Source organism: Lupinus angustifolius, chromosome LG16 (genome assembly GCF_001865875.1).
Source record: "Lupinus angustifolius cultivar Tanjil chromosome LG16, LupAngTanjil_v1.0, whole genome shotgun sequence".
Classification (NCBI taxonomy): domain Eukaryota; kingdom Viridiplantae; phylum Streptophyta; class Magnoliopsida; order Fabales; family Fabaceae; genus Lupinus; species Lupinus angustifolius.
Genome location: NC_032024.1, coordinates 5,428,710 through 5,446,648, shown reverse-complemented (window position 1 = coordinate 5,446,648; position 17,939 = coordinate 5,428,710). Strand labels below are relative to the sequence as shown.

The 17,939-nt window shown below is 30.1% G+C and overlaps 2 protein-coding genes across 3 annotated transcripts; both read right to left on the bottom strand.

Moving 5' to 3' along the window:
* Positions 94–3,558, bottom strand: LOC109329930 (GDSL esterase/lipase At1g29660-like). Of its 2 annotated transcripts, XM_019563837.1 has the most exons (6): positions 3,215–3,558; positions 1,961–2,085; positions 1,597–1,842; positions 820–1,045; positions 254–544; positions 94–136 (listed from the first exon to the last, which is right to left on the bottom strand). In XM_019563837.1, the coding sequence occupies exons 1-5, from the start codon at positions 3,462–3,464 to the stop codon at positions 261–263; spliced, it is 1,131 nt and encodes a 376-aa protein (XP_019419382.1). In that variant the 5' UTR covers positions 3,465–3,558; the 3' UTR covers positions 94–136; positions 254–260. The 2 variants fall into 2 exon arrangements, with proteins under 2 accessions (XP_019419382.1, XP_019419381.1); XM_019563836.1 differs by lacking the exon at positions 94–136 and having other exon boundaries at positions 178–544.
* LOC109329931 (GDSL esterase/lipase At1g29670-like) lies at positions 9,995–13,911 on the bottom strand. Its single transcript, XM_019563839.1, has 5 exons — positions 13,588–13,911; positions 12,019–12,143; positions 11,171–11,416; positions 10,519–10,774; positions 9,995–10,403 (listed from the first exon to the last, which is right to left on the bottom strand). The coding sequence occupies exons 1-5, from the start codon at positions 13,823–13,825 to the stop codon at positions 10,180–10,182; spliced, it is 1,089 nt and encodes a 362-aa protein (XP_019419384.1). The 5' UTR covers positions 13,826–13,911; the 3' UTR covers positions 9,995–10,179.

Below are 17,939 nucleotides of genomic sequence, written 5' to 3'. Positions count from 1 at the left end.
ACAAAATATATTGGACTTAAAGTCCCGTATATGAAACTTTTTATTCAAAATTTATTATAAAAACATTACTTAATTATATTATTTTAACATATAATGGGTACTCATTTTTATTTAGTCATCCCAATTTCTTTTAAGTCTAAGTTTTATTGGAACTTTGACCAACAAGTTTCATACAAGTTTTATTCCCTCGAACATTTTTCTTACATTGAACTACAAAATGTAATGACGGGCACTCTTCTAACAAGTATTCAACTCATAACTTATTCACCTGCATATGAACCACTGGCTTGTGATGTAAAATCCTTTATGAAGTCAGATTCGATCTTAATATCTTGTTCAACAAACTGCTTGATATTCATTGGATATGTAGAGTCAGGGTATGAAGAATTGTAAGAAATTATTGCAGTTACTGCATTCCAAGCTTCAGTGGTATGGCATTGATCCCAAAATACATACTCCCTCCTATTAGAGCATGGACTTTGATCAGGAACACACTCACCATATGGCCCAGAGGAACAGCAAGCAAAGGTCGAAACCGTAAAACCTGAGATCCACAACCATGGTTATATATGTTGTATGACGACAATGATGATCTAATGTATTATTAGTCATTAACATATGCTCATAAGAGAGAATGACATAAGTTTTATGTAGTAAAGAGTAAAGACAACTATTGTTTATGTAACAAGCTTTAATGTTATGTCTTTCTCTCTAATAGCATACACTCTTGTGTTAGTGAATAACATTATAGGATGCAAGAGAACTATGTTTGTTTTGTAATAAAGAGATGTGATGAATGAAGAAAACCAAATTTCTTACCAACTGCATTGATTAGGGCGCTGGTTGTGCTGTTTACAAAGATGAATTCTGAAGTAGTAGGTGACTTGTTCAATTGATGCACTAGAGATTTAAGCTTTTCACTAAAAATGAGTGATGCTTTATTTATATCTTGGGAACAGGATCCATCAGAAATATGGATAGGAATGCAGCCTAAACTTCCCAATCCAACCAACACATATTTTCTTGCTCCAACATCCTGCAGAGCCTGCTCAAAAAAAATCAGATTTCCCTGTTAAATCATACTAAATAGTTCATCAATTGATATACTACCTTTAGGGGTCAGTTTGCGAGTTGGTTTTTTGAGGATAATGGATAGAAATGAAAGGTTTGAGAGTCATGAAATACATTTCTGAGTTGGCTCTCAAGCCTTCCATTCCCCTTCTTTTCCCTCGAAAAACATACTCACAACGAGACCTTAGGGTATGTCTCGTTTACCAAAAAATTCATCGTTTTCATTTCCTATTTTTATGTTCAATTAATATAAGTACATAACTTTCCTCTTTTTATATACCCTAGAAATTATTTTTTTACCATGATAAACAAACTAGAAATTACATTTTAACATGAAATCTTAAGGCATTAGGTTTATTGGTCTATTTAGTTATAAGGATTACAATTCCTTGTTCCTGATCAATATAAGACTTAAACAAATTTACACTTTGCTCCAACAAAACTTTTTCTCAAACCAAACATACCCTTATTGTCATAATCATTTTGTGTAACAGAAAATTTTAAACAAAGTGATTTTAATGTTACCAGCAAATTCAGAGTGAATTCATCAATAAGAGCTTCTGCATACTGCTCAGGGGTATAGATAGCGCTGCTAGGGTAGTACTCAGGAATGAAGTAATTGTTGAGGTAATCATTGCTCCCTATATTCACATAATACAAGCACTTACTAAGGTACTGCTTAGCTTTTTCAAAACCTCCAAGTTTGGAAGCAATTTGAGAAACTATGACTCTGTGATTTGCCAATTGTAACCTCAAACTTATATGAGCACCCTGCATTGTGTAACACTAATTTATTAGGGTGCAAGAGTATTAAAACAAAAATGTAGTAACCATGCACCAAAAATCAATAGAGGACAAAGATGAACAAGTTTATTAGATTTATTTATACCCTATGTCCTCCTGATTCATCGCGAATTCCAGCTGAACCAGATGCATAGTTCACACCCTTAAGTATGTCTGAACCACTAGTATTTGCAAAGGGTGGAATGAAATTCTCAAATCCGAGGAATTGAGCTGCAATATTCAAGCATTAGTTTGAAAGATAAAATCAATGGAAGTGGTTTACTATATCAGGCTCATGCAGAGCTAACAGCTCATTTGAGCTCCAAACTTGAGAACAGCATATTTGCATAATAAGGTAAGACTTTATATATATACTCTCTTCAGACCACACTAGATGGGAGGAGCCTCGTGCACTTGGGCCGTCTTTTATATAGTTTAATTCAATTAAGTAAATTATGTTTATCAAAAACTATAAGTAAATTAAGTTTATCGAGAACTTTTAACTAAATTAAGTTTATCAATAACTTTCAAGTAAATTAAGTTTATGAAGAACTTTCTATTTCATTTAGAAGTTAATCTTTTGTACAATGAGTTGGTTGGTGAACACTAAGCAACACACCATGTTATATAAGTGAAATTGTAACTCCATCAACCATCAATGACTTCATTTTTCAGATCTGTTCCATACTCTAACATGGCACGAGGTACATTTGTGGTTTTCTCTTCTAGCTCTAGTTATAGTGTTGAGGTTAGGTATGCCTACTAATTTGTCATTTTTTTCTGTACAAGCTTTCATTAAAAACTTTTAAGGTTGAATGCTTGATGACCTTTTCAAAAGTAATGAATTTTTACGCCGGTATTCTGGTAACTTACTTGACCATGAATAAGAGCAATAAATAACATAGCACTATCTCCTACCTCGTTTGTCATGTCTAATATGAGAAGATCCAATTTTGATAACCAAAAGTTTACTATATGCTGATATATGAGGTGTGTCATGTTGGCACCTGAAGAAGCTTGAATCATTTAAGAGCATGAAATACATTATTTGGAGGATCCCACTTAATGGATGGACCAAATCTCCAAATAGGTTAACTATTTACATGTTTAGTGGGAAGATACCATGGGAAACAAAACAAACTAAATGGTGAGAGTCTAATATTATACGAGGATGGTGACATGTGGCAAAAAAATATATTTAATGGTCGTTAGTTGACTACTGAGTATTCCAATAGTGAACTCTCCGGTACCGGAGTGGAACACAACTCTAATGTAAGTGGCCCATTACTCAACTACTGAGTATGCAATCTTCAATAGAGAGAAAGATATTAGAGGTTTAAGTAATGTAAAGAAGTCTTACTAATTATGTCAACTATGGTTCGGCCATTGGTAAACCTTCCCGTTGGACCAGCTGGGAAGTCAATGCCATATGGTTTGAAATTAGATTTTGCAGAGGTTGCAAGGTTGTTGTTGTTTCCACTATCAGACAAAGAGTCACCAAAGATAAAAAGGCAAGGTACTTGGGGTTCCCCATGTACATAATTTTGGTTGTAGTTTGCAACCAAAAGAAGAAGAGATAGAACCAACCATGTCTTGCTCTCACTACACATCTTTAAGCAGAAAATAAAGGATGGTTACTTGGTTATAATGCAGGAAACAAGAGTGAAGAAGCACATGATGGAGGGTACATATTTATAATGTGAGTTGTGGGCATAACCAAGTTTTGAGGAGTTATTATTATATAAATTAAAATAAATTATAATGTGAGTTATTATTATGTAAATAATTTTATATACTTAATCTACCAATGTGTTGTTTGAAGTGTAAAGGATCTGTGTATCTTACTCGTGATATATAGTTCCTATTTCTGTATTTATATAATATACGACAAACAACACATATAGCTACCCTATCATGACAGATTAATGTATCACATTCAATGGGTGGACTATGTTATTTACATTGTCATATCAAATAATTCAAATATTCACTCTAATTCTAACTAAATGTTAAGGCCTTATTAAACCTGCCAACTTAAAACACATTTTGGAACATGCAATGATAGTCACATGTTCACTCACTTACTTTACTCACAGTGTATCAAATTATGACATATTATACAAGGATTCTTCATAAAAAAATCTTATAATATGATACATGTTTTCATTTCTATTCCACTTTATGTATCTATCCAATAATTAATATTTTTATATTATTTTATAAAATTTGATTAATTAGATATATAAGAACAGGATTTTCTTAAGATAGATAATTTAGCCTCTAATCCATAACATTGTCTGTCAACATTGTCTGTCAACATTGTCTGTCATCTCATCTATGATCAGTCTATGTGTACCTCTAGATTACCAATCATATCAAGTAATAAAATAAGTGATGGAGGTTATTTGCAACAGGGCCCACTACTCCAAACTTTGTAAAACAATATTTAATAACGATGCTAACCATAATTAAAGAGTGACAGAAATGGTTCCCTTTAGCAATATCTATGGAATAATAATCTCAAGCCATTACATTCACATACTGTAGAAAATCTTTGCTGGCTTGAACTACCTTCTATGGCAGTTAGTCATGCTGATCTACCATTCATCTCCATGATAACTGATATGAACCATGGCAGAGAGAAAAAGAAGATGGAATTCCTCTCCACAGACCTTATCCACATGCATCCATGTAGAAGTTGTTTGTACATTTTAAGAAGAAAAATGATCATTTAAGTTGGTGTAGAAAAAGAGACAGATAAAAATAGAAAATGTTGGATTATATGATAGAACGGGAAGAAATTGATATAAAATGATTGAAGGTGTAAAAGTTTAGTGAGAGAAAAAATATATAGAAATATAAGGTTGTTCTAAGAATTTCAAAACCTCCATTAATTATAAGGCTTATGCTATCATTGTTTTATGGGAAAAAATAAGAGGAAAGAAAATTAAAGGATAAATATATTAAAAATGAAATGAAATGAGTTTTTGGTTGTTTGTTAAAAAAGAATTCCGGAGGAAAGTGAAAAAATATTGTATATGTAAAAAATTGTGTTTTTTTTATGTTTTAAGGAGTTAGATAGGAAAAATACATGGATATAGTCTTTTTTTCCCTTCCTCTTTTAAAACAAAACATAAGCTTAACGCTATATTTAATTATTTACACTAATGTATTACAGAAGAAATGAAATAGAATTTGATTATTTTGTATCAAAGCGTATCAAACTAGGATCTAATTTTTTTAGGGTATGTTCCTCCCAACAAGTATCATTATTAAAAATCAAATTTTTGATATATCTAATAATCAGCGAGACCTTATATGAGTATATCAATATTATGCTGGTAGCTAGAAGTTTATTAATTGAAGTTTATTTTTTTATTTTTTCTATTTTGTTTTAGGATTTCGCCTTTTCCCTTGCTCTTTTAAAACCAAACATAGGTTTAATGCTATATTTATACTAATGCAGCCCAGGAGAAATAAATAGAAGTTGATTAAATGAAGTTTAGTGTTTGATACTATTTTATGTTTCATTTAATTTCAGCAGTCTCCTAATAGTAGGATTTCTTTCTGTATGTAGAAAATGTGCAAGTGAATTTATTTCTATCAATATTTTTTATACAGGCATTAAAAATTGAATATTTAATATAAGAAATATGATTATCTTTTTTTATACTACCAATTATATCTCTCACTATATAAGTAAATAACTAATCACTTTCAGGGTACATAGTTGTTCCTCCAACAAGTTCCTATAAATGGAACCACTATAGGACTTAGAGACATATTGAATCTTGTTTATATTTTTATATCATAGTATATATTATGGGAGAATATATCATTTAATATATAATTGATCATAAAATGTTTATTATTAATTGAAATAATATTTTTTCAACTAACACGGGTCTTTATTAGAGATGACACAAAAAACTCGACTGTGGGTACTTATGGAAATACCCACAATGGGTATCCGCAAAAATAATTTATGAGTGCGAATGAGCTTTATGATACGTGTCCCATAGTTTTTTTATATATTTATTATTATTTTAAGATTATATATATCATATACTTTATTATTATTTCATAATAAATAAATTACATATATTTGATTATGATTATATAAATATCATATTATTCATATATTATTCATGTAATAATTATTTTTATATATTAATTAATACAAAGTATATAAATATATAATTAAAATTAAAAACTCATTAGATACTTGTAAATATTGGAGTTTGGGACAAGAAAACATTATCCACAATCATCCGCGGCCGTTGCTATCCCTGGTCTTTATTCAGGAGTTATGCTTCCATGAATAACTGGGACATCACCAGTGTCTAATAATTCATATACCATGTCCCATGATGCCCGTTGTTAAATTTCATTAGTTATGTAATAATAAAAATATGTTCTTTTATTAAAATATAAGGAAATACTCTTAATAAAAAAAAAATTCTCTTAATTAAATTTCTATCACCTTTGAAGAAAACAACAAGTCCATTCTTGTCTTTCCCTTCCACCACACAAACCAACTATGATATGATCATAAGTAGTAACACCTAGGCCTTATATGTATAATATGTATAATAAAGGACTAATTTTTTTAGTTTGATTTTAAATCATTGCTTTATTAATTAAGTTTATTGAACTAAATAATAATAAATATTCAAAATTTGTTGCAAGTCGAAGACAAGGACAATGTCACTTGCTAATTGGTAATACATTTTTATCCTATAGTTAATGTCATTTCATGTATTAGTTATTATGATTAGTTATAAAAATATTTACTTATTAATTTTTTAATTTAAAATTATTTTTTTGACTAATTATTGAAATGATAAAAATTTGTGAGACTGTGTCTCTTGCCAATCACCACGTGATGAAAATTGCTCCTACTCTGTTTTTTTAAAGTCATTACAATTTTCCTTTTATAACTTTCATTGAGAATATTGCATGCTCACTTCTTTTTATTAACGAACAAAGAAAAAATATTGTATAAAAAACTGAATATATATTATAAAATGATCATCAAAATCTTAAAATTGTATCTTAAAATAGATTACATTAAGTGAGAAAAACTTGTTAAAATTCCATTTATCTTTAAGGTAAAAATGTAAAGATGTATTTATTATACAATATTTAATAGTGAGTTGAAATTTTAAAACATCACATTTCTTCATTAGAAATAACTTCATTATGAGGAATTTTATGATTCTATTTAAACTAACTCATTTATGTTCTAAAAATTCAATTCTTTTGAATAACATCATTTTCTTGTGTTTATTTCACTAGAGCTTAGAAGTTGTCATGCTTTATGTCTATATCTCAAAAGTTAGTGTTATATATTATTGCATAATTAAATAAAAATATCAAATAAAAAGTAAATACATCAATATCATTAAAGTATAAAAAGCATTCCATACATACATTTACCATTCAGATTTTATTATTATTGGTTATTTAAAACAACTAATAATACAAATAAATGATAGTATATAAATTTTTATATTGATAATACATAGATATTATAAGCCATTTATAAACGTTGCAAGTGGATGTTTTACATTTTTATCTTTAAACGTGTATTTGTTGCCATTGGATACGAAGATTTGTCATAAATGTGGGGTAACGTCACATGTGAACATTATAGGTCTTTTGTCCCATGGAAACGAACATAGGCCACTTATTATATATGTACCTCACCCTTCGCAGCAATAATGGCTCCAAAATCATTTGACTTTCTTTCTTCCACGTTTTCGACGTGGAATTTAAGTACGGGAACTTTGATAACACTTTCACTATGTCTCCAATAATTTTTTAACCAGAGCTATACCATAAGAACATGCTAGTGAAATTCTCTTGAAAAAAATTACTCAAAGATAAAATTACAATATGTATTGAAAAATGTAATTAATATATTCTAAATTTTAAAAGTATACTTTCTAGTACAAATTTTATATTCCTTTATTTCTTAATCAGAACATCAGTGAATATGATTTTTTTAACTGTATTAATATGATCCTTAAAACTGATATTTCTTATTGGGAGAAACATACTACAATGTTTTGGTTACATATAACCGATTATTATAGAATAAAAGCACGTGTCGGTAAGATAATGAAAAGAAGTTATCGTTAGCACTCAAATTTTGTGAATTTCTCCTTTTTTACTTTTCTTGTTCTCTTAATTCTTTACTTACTTGAAACTATTGAAGTTCTCCTCTTTTCTTTTCGTGATAGTTTTTATTTTTATTTCTTTGATTTTATGGTGGAAAATGGATGATGAAGCTCATATTTTTTAAGAAATGTCAAAATATAATTAATCAAAGATTGTTGGTTTATTCTTCTCGACAATATAATTCTTTTGTAAAAAAAAATTAGTATATAATATATACTTAATCTCAAACAATAGAAGTATAGATTGGTTAGCATGACAATGCATATGAACATGCTAGCAAGAACAAAGGGAAATTGGTTCAAAATTTAAATTATTGGTCGAAAAATATATGGGTTAAGCTCGTCACTAAAATTACAGGGCTTATATTATCCTCCTCAACACAAGATCGACTTGTGAGGTAGCTTTAGGAATGTATTATGTAGCCTCTTTAGCCCAACCCAGTTTACATATGCTTTAGTACTCCTGCTTCACCAAGAACTTGCCAAGGAAAACATAAATTCTCCTCTTAAACCTAACCTGTTATGAATCGTCACATTCTTCAATGCACCAATTTTACATTGGTACAACTTGCACCTGATTTTGTAACCTGTTACAGCCGGTTCCCCACTCTTCGGCATGGTCCCTTCTTCCACCAGGGGTTCATGTTCACACTGTGGGAATCTGACATAACTAGAAATCCAAAACACTAGAAACACCAACCACCGCGCCCAATTAGTTAGAAAGTCATATTAATAGCTATGTTTGCACATTAACATCATTCATATTTAATTCGTGTATAAGTCTTTATAACAACATTGCATAGATATTATAGACTTAAATTCAAAATTGTAAGACATTTTAGTTATGCCATCATGTTTACTAATGATGTGTTTGTTGTTTGTCTTGTCATTAATAAGTCATTTATTCCGGTTTGTGGAACATCATCTCATAGATGAAAGCCTTACCATGAAGAAAGTGGATGGATGTTGTATGTCCTTTGAAAAACCGATTGTTGTTGTTGAGATTGTAAATGAAAGGGAAAAAGAAAAGGAAAACCAGGACCTCTGTTTTGGGAAGAGAATGATTCGTTTTGCAAGAATCTCATTCTTAACGAGTTGGGGGACGAACTTTATGACTATTACCCTGGCAACAACTTTGCAAGGGAGGTTTGAGGTGTGCTCTCAAGAGGTACAACACTAAGAATGTTGATATAGTAGTGTAAGATATACTAATTAAATTTTTAAATAGACTAAAAGGTTTTGCTCGATTCCCAGGAGGGACAATCAAACACTTTTTCTTACCAATAGCTGAAAGAATATCATTGGTTATTTCACCAAAAAGAAGAAATAAGTTGTCATACAATACCTTTGTGTACTAGATGAGAAGTCAATGCAATCACATTTTGATAGACTTCCCAAGATTGCTCATATCTTATGATTTTAGATATATAATTGATAAAATACCCTAGTCATGGAAATATTTCAAAAATCTTATTAGGCATAAAACAAAAGAGTTTACTCTAGAAAGTTTGATCACCATATTGAGAATTGAGGAGGAAACAAGAAAACAGGACCAAAAATATGAGGTGCTTGTTATTTCAAACAAAAAACATTGAGTGAATGTATTGCTTTGCTAATGATCTTACGTTAGTTCTTTCATAAATTGCTTTGTTGACATTATTAACATGTTCAAAAATAGCATTTTTTGGTCATTTCTAACCTTTCATCCCACCCTTTTTTCCCAAAACCAACCAAAGCCATGACCACCGCCACAACCCCTTCAATTTCAGGTCGGAACTTCTGCGTTTTCTTTCACCATCACCCTATTCCCCTACAATTTTGCGTCAACAACCTGAGACCGTAAGCAAAGTTGATGTTGTAAATCCAGAAAATAAAATAAATTGAATGACCAACAATGCCTTCTCATCCCCTTGTAACTTGTCCCCTTGTAATCATAATTAATTTATATTCCTTGGTGCAAATTAAACTCATAAACTTAACATTAATTTGAAATTTATTTGTAATCCATTCTATAATTAAAAAAACATCACATAACATGACAAACATCTTATAAAGACATCATTTATATGTCTTACAAGACACAACACATCACATCACAACAATAGGAATTGTGGCTAGGCTTTTAGCCACTAATAGACCCGCTTCATATCTGAGCTAAGTGGTTAATATCAATTGGATAAGCATCTGATGCAGATTGAGCATTATAAGCTCTTCTACCAATAACAGTGTTGCCTGCCTCAGTTGGATGAAAAGCATCCCAAAACAAGTACTCTCTCCTGTTCCTGCATGGTGCTTGTAGGGGCAGACATGTAATTTGACCATTGTTCCTTCCAACACCACAGCACCCTGCATTTGTAACTCTGAATCCTGAAAAAATTTAAGCCCAAATGGGAAAAAATTCAATGCCCATGTACTACTTTTTGACTCTTAAGAATATGATTAATTATGACTAGAAAAATGTTTGAAGTCAGAATAAAATTACCATAGGATGAAGGGTTACTTATAATATCTTGAAAGATACCATAAACATTTATGTAGGTAAATCTTGCATCTTGTAACTGATTGTTGAGTTGATCAACAAGAGATCTTAATCCATTGTTGAATAATTGGTTTGCAGAATTGATTCTCGCCACACATGTTCTACCATCTGGGCTGTTTGATGCCAATGCATTAGGGCTGCAACCTATTTGACCAACCCCAAATAATGCCATTTTCCTTGCTCCATAGTTGTAAAGAGTCTAAATCACAAACACAATAATTAAGCTAAACTTTTAGTATTGAAGCTTGATTAGGCTTCTAAGTCTAACCATTTTCATTACAAAAACACCAATTTGGTGCATGTGATAATCTAATAATTTAGTTTCAAATTGCGGATCACAACAAGTGATGCGGTCGTAATGTTGTGGTGACCGCCACAACCGTAACTCATCACAATTGTAGTGTGACACCGAACCACAATGATGCGACTGCATCATGTTACAGTACACTTACATCAGATTACAGTTGGGTCATATCAGATTACATCACACCACGTCGAATTAATGGCTAGTTGAAGCTCTGGATATTAAGAAAGATAACTAAACATGATGAAATTAAGTGGAAAATGCAAAAACATAAAAGAGCTAGGGACAAACCCGAATTTGTTGAGCATATGCTTGAAGAAGAATATCTGCATATTGCTGTGGTGTGTACCTTCTGCTACTAGAATAGACTAAAGGCATGAAATAGTTGTTAAGGTAATCATTGCTACCCAATCCAACTGAGTAAATGCACTTGCTGAGGTAATTTGCTGCTGTGTTTTCATCTCCAAGTATATTTACCACTTGGGACACAGTCCTTTGATAATTCTGTACCTGCCCACTAAAACTAATACGCCCACCCTGTAAAGTAATCAAGAAATAATACACATTTTTTATAACCATATGTATTTACCAAATGAAGAACGAGTCACGTGCCATATATACAAAAGTAAAATGTTTTATCGGTGAGTATATCTTTTGTCTCAAACATTGTACCACTTCATTTACCCATTTTTCTCATTGGTAAGAAAATTAAAGTTAATTTATATTTTACTTTTTTAACTAATGAAAAAACAAGGGCTACATGGAGTAGTACAATGCATGGGAATATGGGACAGAGCATGTGACTTCAAAAAAAAAAGAGTAAATACATATTTTGATCTTTTTTTGCTTATACCATTTTTGTCCTTGAAAATTTTAAAATGGTCCAAAAATATCAAATTGGTCATTTTAGCATTTTTATAGCACCAATGATTATTTTAACACACATTTACGATTTTAAGTAACTTAGAACTTTCACTTTTCCGGAAACCAAATTATTACATATAAATTTTTTTGAAGACAAAAGTTGCTCTTCACTCAAAAAAAGTATATGTGTGAAATAGAGATAAATGTGTAAATGTCATATTTGGTGTAAAAACTTTGGTGTAGAAATAAGTGAGTTGAAAGTAAAATAAGGGTACCAATTGCTGTCCAGTTTCCTCTCTAATTCCAGCAGCTGCAGATGCATAATTAACTCCTTTGAGTATATCTCTGCCTCTAGCTTGTGCATATGGTGGAATGTAACCATTGAACCCCAAAAGTTCAGCTGTTAAATTTCTAGAGTAAGTTAGACAAGAGTAAAAGCTTTATTCCTGGCTGGTGCTTTTCTTTCTTTACCTCTAAGGTGTCTTAAATTGCTCATTTAATGCTGCCAAAAAAATTGGTATTTGCAATTTAAGGCACACGCACACACCTAATATGTACTGTGGACTAACTCAAACAGTACTGTAGCTAATGCATACTTCTGGTTTTGTTTTATACAATGATTGATGCCTGTTACTTTTTTATTTATTTATTTTAATATATATACATATAGTATACTAGAGATTTATGATAAAATATTGTGTATTTTGATCTATATAGTCAACACTATCCAATAAAATTAAGATTTGATTATTGTTGTATATAGTATATAAGGTTTTTTTTTTGCCATTCTGTCCAAACACAACAACTTCTCAAATTTATTAAAATCTGAGAGGTCAATACTTCAAAAACAAAAAAAAATATAATTTGTTATGATATATTTATCTTTTTAATTATAATAAAATAATATTGTTCTCATTGAAATAAAAAATAAAAAAAACATTTCTCTTCCTTATCCTCTATGTAGCTGGTTGGTTGAAGAAATGGGCATAACAATATATTGTAAAATACCAAATTTATGTAAGCCAAGTAAAATCTTACACAATAGCATAAAAGGTAAGGAGTGGATTTTATTTGTAGATTTATATCATTATGACCTTATGATTATGACAGTGATAATGATGTTTACCGGAACACAAGTGAAACTATTATTATCTATCATGCTTTTAAATAGTTATTCATTTTTCTAAATATTTCCACAATACTTTCAATATTACAGGCTATAAAGTCTAAATGGGCCAATCACCAAATTTGGAAGTGTAAAAGATTGATCATTATAAATAATAAAAATACTATTATTGATATTGAGAAAATAATATGTATTATTTTAACAGAAAATATAAAATAATTTTTTGAAAAAAATTGACTTTTTTACTACAACAATTATTGATACTTAATCTCACTAAATGAAGTCTAATACATTATGTAGATGATTTTATAATACTCTATTATAAATCAAGTTTGTTGATGAAACATCCATTATAAATTACACTAACATCTATTTAATCTATACCCTTTGTTAAGATTTCAACCGGTCTCCTCCCCATAATATAGGAAAAAATTATCTATATAAAAAGGATACAAATTACACCAAAATGAAGAACATTTATTTATTTATTATGATATGAATCACATAAAAAAACAATTCATATGAACTAATAAACTAAACTTTTTTTTTGTGAATGGTTAAGTTGCATTTATCACTATTGTCAAAATTTGTGGACTGCAATTTAAATCCATGCTAGGTATAAATACTGTAAATAGCTCATGATCTGTGATTTTTAGTGTCATGCAATTTTTATTAGCAATTTTTGAAAGGAAAAAAAACCACATAGAAGCAAGCTTACCAATTACATCAACAGTGGTTTTCCCATTAGAAAACCTTCCAGTTGGTCCACCATTGAAGTCAATCCCATATGGCAAATAATTAGCTTTTGCTAGAGAATTGAGCTGGTTGTTATTTCCATCATCAACCAAAGAGTCCCCAAAAATAAAGTAACAAGGTACTTGTTGTGCAACTCCAAACCCATTCCACAAACCAAGAATTACCACTAGTGCCACTATATTGAGCTTTTCTAATGCCATTGTTGTAGCAAGAAATGAAGCAACAAATGGTGGCTAGTAATGGTTGTGTTTGTGTTTATGAGTGAATGTGGAATCTCAAAATTTGTAGTACTATATTTATAGAAGTGAAAGGAAGAGATAGGTAGTGCTTTATAGTTTATAGCTTTTACGGTTGGGACTTTGGAGGATTTTGTTAGGAGCATTAATTTCACGCGGGTATAGTGTGAAATTGAATTATAAGGCACCCTTAGGTTTGTAGCATTAGCAATCTATCACCGCCACCACGTAAGTCTTCTATTTTTGGATTAGCTTTTGGGTTTTTTTCTTCTTTTTTTTCATTCCTAAATAAAACATGACTAAAGGGGCCATGATCTATCATATAAGTTCACAAGTTACAAAACTTTGGTTTAGATAGATATTAACATAGATCATATGTCTTCAATGATTTCACATTCTCTATCCCGATCAATCAGATTTTAATAAATAATATAAAAATGTTACATTTTGTTTTTAATTATTTTTTTAGTTATGTGGTAGTATTTGATTAGTCTGTGATATAGAATGGAACACCTTTAAAGATAAGTGATCTCTCGGTTAGATACATATCAAAATCCTTGTATTTTTTTAATAAGAAAAAAGTATTTGTGATATTTATATGTTTTGAATGGTATGTTAGGCATTTGAGATTCTATTTAGATTGGTTTTGAGGGATAGAGTATTCCAATCTGATAATAAAAATTATTATGGTTCATGAGGTTTAAGGTATTAAATTTGGTTAAAAAATTATTTGGCATCCGTTAGATAAGAAAAAAATATGGAATTAGATATGCTATTTTCATCCTAATAGGCCAAGAATGCTAAATAATGTGTGGTAGACCAGTTATAGATAAGATGGAATTAAATATATAAGTGAACATTAATATTACACAAAAACCAATATATTAAATAAAAAAACGTTGACAATTTTTATTTTTATTATTACACTAAAAGAAGTGGGGGAAAAGAGAACATCCTATTCATAAGTGTAAGTACATCACACTACCATCACCAATTCATCATATACTTCTTGCACATTATCCATCTTAATTAAATATTACGTCCATGGAGTGATGGGGATATTAATAAGGTTGGTGCATAATATAAGTTATGAGGAAGTTGGTGGTACTTTGCATCCCCATTGGTTATATTGCTTTATATTTTTGGGATCTTCTTTATAACTTTTTTGGTTTAACAAAGTATTTCTTCTGATTTTGAAGGCAAAGAACTAATCTATTTTAAGTGTATATTTATCTCTTCCAATAAGTATTGTTCTAAGAATCAAATTCTCCATCTTTAGATTTACTTGTAAATCCAGTAAGGTCTTATACTATTAGGTTAAAGTCTTATTTGTTTCTTTATAATTAAGTACTCCTCGTATTCTTATCAATAAAACTTAATTATTTATTCGATGTTAATATCAATTTGGTAAATTTAAAGGAAACGGATATAATTTACACTAGTCTAGTACATTTCAAGATCATCTGCATTTCTTCATTGGTAATCCAAGTATTTCCAACTACAAAGATCAAATTCTAAAAGGAAAAAACGAAGATCAACTTATTTTTAAATAAAACGCTTCAATGAATTTATCATAACAAACAATGCAAAATATATCAATTAAAGAAATAAATTTAAGAGGCTTCTAAAGTCATTTTCAAGGAAAAAATGATTTATGATTTGTTTATTTAGGCTTCCCAGGAAAAAATATATTACAAAATCAAAAATTATTTTGCTATTGATAAAATAAAAAATAAAAGAAATTGTTTGTGTTAAGCAACAAGCTTATAAGACGGTTTTAATTTGTAAAGTCATTTTGGTATATGTTTGGTTTGGCTTCTATAATATCAATTCTAAAAAAATATGGTTATGAGAATCTGATTTGTAGCTTTTGCTAGAATTGTTTTTTTAAGAAAAGAAGAGAGAAACTACTATTTTTGTGTGTGGAGAAAACTCCTATGTACGGGTACGGCTCTTTTGTTCACACTTGAAAAATAAAACAATTCTCTATTAACGATTTAGACAAACAATAATTTGTTTAAAATCAAAAAATATTTTGTGCTTTATTACAAGTTTAGAAAACGGTTTTATTCTAAGAAACAATTTTAATTTTTTTGGGCAATATATTAGAGGTTACTTAGGCATGAATCTCACCTATATAAATTTCTATATCAGCATAATAGGTCGAAGTATGAACATTATTGGGGTTAAGAAAAACCCTAATTTATCAAACTTCTCCTTGGTCTTGGCTAACACATATTTTGCAGTATTTGAACTAGCAAGCATGAAGAGTAGCTAAATTATCAACAAAGAAAGTATGAACATTATTGTTTCCAAGAATATATTTGTAATCTAGATAAAAAAGTTTGTGTTGTCCATTAAAAATAAAAGTAAAACTTATTATATCATTCAAATAGAATGAGAAAAACAAGAGCCTAATCACTAGATAAATATTTCTCTATTCTTATATAAGTGTTTTAAAGTTGTGTCACATACATGAAGAAACATAATCAATATCTTTTTTATACTAACTTTATATAGTATTCTTCAAATTTGACTGTTAATTCTTCATAATAACCACTGCCATTCATTATTTTTCTTATTAACTATGTAAGAATAGAATTGTTAACATAAAATCATTAACACAATCACGTTTTCTAAAGTGATAGCTAGTAAATAAATAAGAACATCTTTTTCTCCTAAAACCACATTTATTCAGAAATTGTGCAAGTATTTTAATCACTCTACTTTTCTTGGTAGTATCAAAGATATTTCTCACTCTTTTTGTAAGGAATTAATTTTTTTCGAATACATGGTTGCTATCTTTAACAGGAATCGACAATACTAGAAATTTTAAATAATATGGTCTGGTCCCCAGAAGATATGGAAATTGTCAACTAATCATAATGTTAGTGGTTAGGAAAATTTAACGTTTATGACTATAAATTGAGTAATAAGCTTGACACACAGCTATATACGATTATGCATTTAAAGCAAAAAGGTCATGATCCTCATCACTCTTCATCTAACCTCTGTGCAAGTTGTCGTTGAAATTTGCGTCGGTGTTAGGTTTTACACATTGCATTCACTTACAATTTAGTCTTCTGCCATGATCCAGGTCAATATCGAAGGAAAAAGTGTGATCAAGATCCCATGATTTCATATGATTAGGATTGCGTCAATAAGTCTCATAATGATATTACTTGAATAGGTCTTAGCGAGTTCAAGCTCGTTCAACCATTTCTTGAAAACAAGGTCTGGATTTCTCACTTGGAGCCCAAGCTTATATTTTTCAACCAATCCTAATCAAGTGAATATTAAATAGAATGGTATGTTTTTTGAGAGAGAAGATATATTTCATTTAGAACAGAAGATGTGCTCTCGAATAGGTCCACTCCTTACTTTCTAATCATTCACATGTAAACAAGTCTCAGACTTCCTAAGATTAACATCAACAAACAAACCCAAATGTTCAAGAGGAAAATAACTAACTTTACAATTTAGAGATCAACAACAATCATAAAGTTGTTGATAGACACTAGTATTTATAGAGATAGAAAAGTAGAAGAATTTAAAAGGAAATGCCCCTAACTCATAATCAAATTGATTCTGCTAGGGTTCTAGGGAATTTTTATTGAATTTGAGAGAAGAATTACAAGATTTCAAGAAGAATGAAGGATCCCTCTATCCTACTCCACTAATTCCACAATCAAGTTGGTTAACAACTCAAAACTGATTTCCCCCCTAAAACAATTCTATTTATAGCAATGCATTTCTAACTGACTTAACTACCCAAGGGTAGAAAAGGAAACTTTGTTATTCTAACCAAACTTTCCTCTTTCCCCTTTTATATACATTAGTAACCCTTGGCCTGGTATGAGCCTTATCAATACCCCCCCCCCCTAAAAGTTTTAACTTCCTCAAGTTGAAAGTTGAGAAATCTATCTTGCAGAGTTGCTACTGATTCCCAAGTAGACTCATGATCTCGTAAGCCTTGCCACTTCATTAGAACTTCTAGGTTACCTTTATCATCTTCCCTTCTCTCTATGATGACTTCTAGTAGCACTTCTAGTTCCAGTTCCTCATTCAGTATAGGAGG

What these genes read in the sequence shown, in the direction of transcription:
- LOC109329930 (XM_019563837.1), bottom strand. Translation starts at nt 3,464, where the DNA reads ATGTGTAGTGAGAGCAAGACATGGTTGGTTCTATCTCTTCTTCTTTTG. An exon ending in AATTCACTCTGAATTTGCTG is followed by an intron (nt 1,046 to 1,596) that starts GTAACATTAAAA and finishes TTTTTTGAGCAG; the next exon opens with GCTCTGCAGGATGTTGGAGC. An exon ending in CGCCCTAATCAATGCAGTTG is followed by an intron (nt 545 to 819) that starts GTAAGAAATTTG and finishes TGTGGATCTCAG; the next exon opens with GTTTTACGGTTTCGACCTTT.
- LOC109329931 (XM_019563839.1), bottom strand. Translation starts at nt 13,825, where the DNA reads ATGGCATTAGAAAAGCTCAATATAGTGGCACTAGTGGTAATTCTTGGT. An exon ending in AACCACTGTTGATGTAATTG is followed by an intron (nt 12,144 to 13,587) that starts GTAAGCTTGCTT and finishes GAAATTTAACAG; the next exon opens with CTGAACTTTTGGGGTTCAAT. An exon ending in AAGTAACCCTTCATCCTATG is followed by an intron (nt 10,404 to 10,518) that starts GTAATTTTATTC and finishes AAATTTTTTCAG; the next exon opens with GATTCAGAGTTACAAATGCA.